The sequence below is a fragment of the Microchirus variegatus genome (genome assembly GCF_963457635.1).
Source record: "Microchirus variegatus genome assembly, chromosome: 18".
NCBI lineage: Eukaryota > Metazoa > Chordata > Actinopteri > Pleuronectiformes > Soleidae > Microchirus > Microchirus variegatus.
Window position 1 is genome coordinate 14,329,195 of NC_139819.1, and position 6,514 is coordinate 14,335,708.

The window sequence follows — 6,514 nt, forward strand, 5'->3', positions numbered from 1 at the left end:
ATGTATTGATCCCACAAATAAAGGTGCAGTTCCACACATTTTTTTTCCTATGTTTGTTTCTTTGTCGATGCCCTTTAAACTAAAGCAGGTACAATTGGACTCTGTTGAGTGAACTCGTTCCTTGAGAAGACTTCATTTGCTTACTCTAACTGGAGAAGTGCCCGGCTAACTGCTCGCGATCCTATTGGTCGGCGGAGAGCTGAGAAGCAGCCAATCAGAGGCCAGAGAGCGCTGGACTGGAGCGACTCATAGGAGTGAAGTTGTGGAGAGGGAACACGCAGAACAAAGCTGGATCCGTGCGTGACAGAGAGAGAGAGAGAGAGAGAGAGAGAGAGAGAGAAACTGAGAGAAGATCATTAACTACATCAATTACGCGTGTTTTTGTCACGGAGAAAAACTCAACACTTTCCCTTTTACTGCTGCTGTTGCTGCTGCTGCTGTACAGTCAGGATCTCTGCAGGTAAACTCAACTCCTCTCATGCTTTTATTATTGTACACACCACGCATTGGAAATATAGTATCAGTGTAATAATAATAATTATGCAAACAATTAGACATGCGAGAAACTGAAGGTGTTATTAACTGACCAATCAGCGTGTCTCTGAATTGGAGAAGTGTTTAGTATTATTTAATATTTGATTAACCTTTTATTTCTTCACATTTACATATGACTAATAATCGGAACGTGACTTAAAAGTAAATATAGACTTCAGCTTACTGTGTGGAATTAAATAAAAATAATTTCAGAGACGGTTCCTAAAGTTGAATTGATAAATCCTCCTTTTTTTGGATTAATATAAAAGTCTCTGCAGCTTAAATTCATTATAAAATAAGTCATTATATAGTTATTTAGTCATTTTATAATGAACTTGTTCTTCTTCTTCAACTTACAAAGACAGAAATTATTGCTTTAACTTGCCACTGAACCAAGATAATTTGACTATTAATGACTCAATTTGTCTCCAGGCAGTCACTGGGAGTAAAGACAGCCGACAGAGGACTCTGGTCTCGGGTCAAACATGTCAGACAACTCGAGTTGCGAGTTTGAAATCGACGTGGAGAGCCTGACGGAGAGCGACGACCCGGCGGCGGACTGCTGCAGCCGGCCCGGCTCGGCACCGCTCGGCGCCAGCGCCGCAGCCTCGGAGGACGACGGTGAAGACAGAAAGGCCGACGACAAACCGGCGGGTCCCGGCGATCAGAGGAAGCTGAGCCGGACACCGAAGTGCGCCCGCTGCCGCAATCACGGCGTGGTGTCGTGCCTGAAGGGACACAAGCGCTTCTGCCGCTGGAGGGACTGTCAGTGCGCAAACTGCCTGCTGGTGGTGGAGAGGCAGCGGGTGATGGCGGCGCAGGTGGCGCTGAGGAGGCAACAAGCCACGGAGGTGAGTCACGAGAGTGGGTGTGGGAGCGAGAGCCACTGTGTGCGTAACGGAAACACGATTAGTGCGTAACAGCACGACTGTGATTCAGCGACAGTAAAAGTCACAAAAATCCACAGTAATAACACAACAAACTCTTATTTATCAGACCTTGTGGATCCAGAAGATGTGAGCACACAATGTGTTTGTCCTTCTGAAGTAAAAGTAGCACAAAAATAGCTTTTGCTGTATTTTGCATTGTTAAAATAACAATAATCCTTTTATTATAGGCCTACTTACATACGATACTGTTATACACAAATCCTGAGTATTTGTTCTCTTTTACTGGGTTTAATGTTGGCTTAATCCATATCAAGATTTCTTTAAATATGTACTTTTCAACTTTAAACATCCTCACATTTTCATATGATATGACCTTGTTGTTATAGCTTTACTACAAGCGTTTGTTTTATTGCCACAGACTCACAGTCTGACCTGTATCTGACCAGATGTCCTCACATGTACAGTCTTTAAATGTGCCTTTTATTTATTTGAGCTCCATTTGAGATCCACGACGTAAAAATCAGTTTTGCTCCTCATAAGACACTGCATACAAGCAGCAATCTGTGAATGGTGTTGGTCAGATTAAGTTTAAAGTTCACGGACTGGAAATAAATATTTATATGTATTATTGTATTTGATTGAATGGACGGATGTTCTCCAGTGAAAGGTTTTTGAGGATGAAACCATGGTGAATTTATCAAATGGAAGCTAAATATAAAAAGATGTTTCACTCTTCGTCATGTTATATTGAATATAACTATAAATATAATATACATGTTGCTGCATGTGTCTGTGTGGCTATGTGTTTGTTTAAGTCATCAGCAATATTTTAGTTTTTCTGTGCCATTTTATATATATATATACATATATATATATATATATTTTAATCTCACTTTAATTGTGTAACATGTTTTTCATGTTCTTGAAGTTTAAAAAAAAAACAACAACAAAAAAACCATGTTTATTATTACCTTATGTAAATACGTGATAAATAATACATTCAATTCAGAAAGCTGATCTAATATGACCCATATTTATCCACTATTGATAAAACCTCTATCACTATTGAAAAGCATTTCTTCATCAATCTTCAATCAATTTGTTTTTATTTTTTTTCAATTTCCCAGGATAAGAAAGGCATGTCTGGGAAACAAATTCCAGCAGAGAGGAGGACAATATATCAGAGACACATTCGGCCGTCCACCATGCTCGCTAAAAGCATCTTGGAAGGTAAAGACGCCACAGATCTAATGAAACATCTGATGTCTGTGCATTTGAAGTTTCTGATCGTCTTTTTCTCCTCACGCTTGTGTGTCACTTTAACTCACTTTAACTGGATTCCCCCTTTCTCTCCTTGTCTTGTCTTGGATTTCTTTTCCTTCGCAACAGTGATAAGGACTTGCTAACATCTGTAAGCTTATCTCTTATTTCATGTCGTGGCATGCCATATGTTTAATAATCTTAATCTCCAGCACCTTGTTGCAAGTGCTGCACGCTATTTCAGTGTCGTGAACATTTCTGCATGCTTCACATTATAATCCAACACACATTGGATGTCACACGTTTGAATTAAACAGTCTCTCTTTTGATTCCAGGATATCGTCCCGTGCAGTCTGATCCATTCCTGGCTGCTAACTCAACTCTCCCCCCACCGCTGAGCGACCGCATGAGGAAGAGAAGAGCCTTCGCCGACAAGGAGCTGGAAACCATCATGCTCGAGCGGGAGTACAAAGAACGAGAGCTGATGGAGAACAGCCAAGCGGCCTCGCTCCTCTTCCCGAACAGCATGGTCCACCACGCCACCGAGTACAACTCCTACAAAACAACGTACTCGCCGGCAGCTCCGGTGGAGCCGCAGCCCAAAGAGCTTTGCAACTTCATTGCCCCAAACTGCCTGGACCTCTCCATGCAGTATCCCACTGGCTCCGCCAACGTCGAGCTCATCTCCTCCAACGTCAGCGTGGCCACCACCTACCGCCACTACCCGCTGCAGCAGTCACGAGGCGGCCTCATGATGTGGCCCCGCGGTGCGGCCAACCTGGGTGACACGCTGCTCTATCAGCAGTGTCTGTTCAATGCCACGGCGATGCAGAACATGAAGCCAGGAGCTGTGTGGGAGCCCAAGGTGATGCCCGCAGAGAGCCAGCTGCCCGAGCAGGAGGCTGCTGCTGCTGCTCTCGCTGCTAAGCTGGAAGGATCTCGAGCTGCTGCGCTGCAGCAGGACTCACCCAGCGCTCCGCAGCCTGATCCCAGACCTTCTGTTGTCACCCACGGAGGGCAGAGGGAGTGCTCCGCTTTCTCGCCCCCTAAGAGGAGCTTTGGACAGTCCTTCCCAGACAACTCTGCGCCGACAAACTCTGTCCACGTTTTGAACAAGCTGAGCAAGGACGGTGCTAAGCTTTCCATGAAACTCAACTCCATCCAGTCCCTCATACAACACTCGCTGAGCGAGAAAAGCGGCGGCGGCGGCGCGGCCGGGGCAGAGGTCAGGCCTCCCTACTGTAAAGAGCTGTTAGAGGAGGCAGCCCGTAAGTTCAGGGAGGGCTCCACCATGGACATGCAGGCTATGAAAATCACTGACAGGTACGCCAAAGACTTTCTCTCCAAGCCTGTGAGTACTAAGATGGCATCCGGTGAGTCTTTGTCCTTCTCTGTGGAAGCCATACTGAAAAGACCCACGCCTGCCATGAGTCGAGCATTCCACTAATTTCAGTGTCTTTTCTTGCACTAAGAACGGCAGGTTTGTCTCAGTGAGTAGACGTCAGTGTGGACACTTAAAGACTTAAAGGCGCAAAGGCACTGCACCAGAAAACAGACAAGCTGGGAATCATTGTCCCCCCCAATTTAATATTTATGTACATTGTTATTGTATTTTACATGTTTGCATGTTTAATAACTTTATTGTATATAATATTTAAACATTACCCCCAATTGTTTTTCTCATGCCAATAAACTTTATAAGAGCGAAACTGTTTTCCATAAAAAGTCTTGCATTTCATTTTATGCTGAAGTCATGGCACACACACACGCACACACACACACGCACACACACACGCACACACACACACACACACACACACACACACACACACACACACACACACACACACACACACACACACACACACACACACACACACACACACGCACTAACATTGTGCATGTTATAATCAAAAAATATAGCTGCATACACGACTTTTCGACAACCCCACACATTCTTTTACACTGTAGTCATTTTTTAAATATATTTTTGTAAAATATTAAAATAATTTAATATCAATTATTTATTTATTTATGTATTTGTTTATTTCGGGCATGTCAGTTAGATCAAACATCATCACAACGTCTTAGTTTAATTCATACACTTTTCATCACAATTTGGGGCTTCATTGGTTTTATCCTGGCATATTTTACTTCTAACTATCAGAAGTCATTGTCTATATCTTATATATTATATTATATAATATATAATATATATATTACATGTGGATGTTGTGTTATTTAGGGGTTGAAACACGACGTTTTCCTGTTAATCTGTGAAGCAGCATCGTCTCATCTGCTCGTGATGAATTTCTCGACTCGTTCCCTTTTCAATTACGAGCTCTGTTGCAAGTGCAGCATGTACTTGTCGTCTCTTCGGGACCTTTTTCTGGCGTGAACCTGGGCTCTGTCAGGACCAGTAGTCCTCATGGAGACTAAAACCTGGTCCTAATGAGGCAGAACCTCAAGATTTGAATTATGGTTAGGTTATGGTTAGGCATTATCTGCTTAAAGAGAATACTTATGTTTAGCCTGTCCTAATGAAGGGAGTCAATGCAGTCTTAATAGGAATATCTGGGCAAACCTGAATATGTGTGTGTGTGTGTGTGTGTAAAATGTGTGTCCATGCTGAAAGATGTCTCAAAACATAGGTTTCACACGAGCTGCTGAACACTGATCCGTGGAATAACGAAACAAGACGAGAGGTTAAAGAAAAGTCACAGATCCTCCTTCCTCGCCGACAGCAGCCTGTGTTGCAGTTTCAAAGCGTTCCTCTTGTTCCTGCTCTAATTTGGATTTGGTGTGATGATGACATTTTGTCTCGACACAGAAGGATGACTTCACTGTAAGTGGAGAATATTACTATTTCTGTCGGTGCATTATGTCTCTGATGCTCCACACAAATGTGGATGTGACTGTGAGTGCATGACACAGCTGCCTTAATGGCAACTAAAATGAGTGTTTTCACCTCTACGTTATTACTTTTTACTGGATCTTAATTATTATTTATATATGATTCAATTGATATTGTATATATTTCATCCTGAAAAACAAAGCAGAAGCAATATTTGAATAATATCGATTGTTTTTTATTGTCAAGTACTTTTACACATTTGGTGTTTTGGTGCATTTAAATAGAATAATATTGGTTTGGATTAATATGACGTATAAAACTACATTTGTTTACAATATGAATCTGATTATTCGCCGTCGTTTCAGCTCCGTCAATATGTGAACACTGTACGTCTCAATTGTGTACTTTGTACCAACAAAAAAAGAAATTATAAAACCAGATGTTTTTCATCTCTGTGTTTAAAAACACACTCTACTTGGAACAAGTTTTTGTTATTCGAAGTTTGTGCACATACTTTGCTCTGAGTCTTTCTTTTTCATTTCTGGGACACTGTTACAACACTTAAAAAAAAAAGATTGTATGGGGAAATGAACGGTATAGTGTTAACTCTATAATGACTAAAAGGATCTAATTGTGTGACAAAAGGTGTCACAACATTTAATTTAATTACTTATTTATGAAATAACTCAGCGCAAACATGTATATCCCCAATGAATCAAATGTTGAGCTACAACAAGAGCACAATGAGGACATTGTTTTGTCGATGACTTAACAATGTGTGTGTGTGTGTGTGTGTGTGTGTACATGAACACAGTGTATGGAGTGTGAGACTGTGTGTGTGTGTGTTCATGTCTGGCCCGCTCTAACAGCAGTTGGCTGCTGAGCAGAAGGTGACAGTGTTTGTCTCCACTAACCGCCGCTGATAAGTATCTGCTGAAATCCTGACAGTCTCATGGCGAAAGTGTGAGATTTAACA

The 6,514-nt window shown here is 42.0% G+C and overlaps 1 protein-coding gene across 1 annotated transcript; it reads left to right on the plus strand.

Annotated features, from left to right (window-relative positions):
- Positions 1-337: 337 nt before the first annotated feature.
- Positions 338-4,276, plus strand: dmrt2a (doublesex and mab-3 related transcription factor 2a). Its single transcript, XM_083904528.1, has 4 exons — positions 338-460; positions 967-1,385; positions 2,552-2,654; positions 3,020-4,276. Exons 2-4 carry the CDS (start codon positions 1,020-1,022, stop codon positions 4,129-4,131), a joined length of 1,581 nt encoding a protein of 526 aa, XP_083760654.1. The 5' UTR covers positions 338-460; positions 967-1,019; the 3' UTR covers positions 4,132-4,276.
- The last annotated feature ends 2,238 nt before the right edge of the window (positions 4,277-6,514 follow it).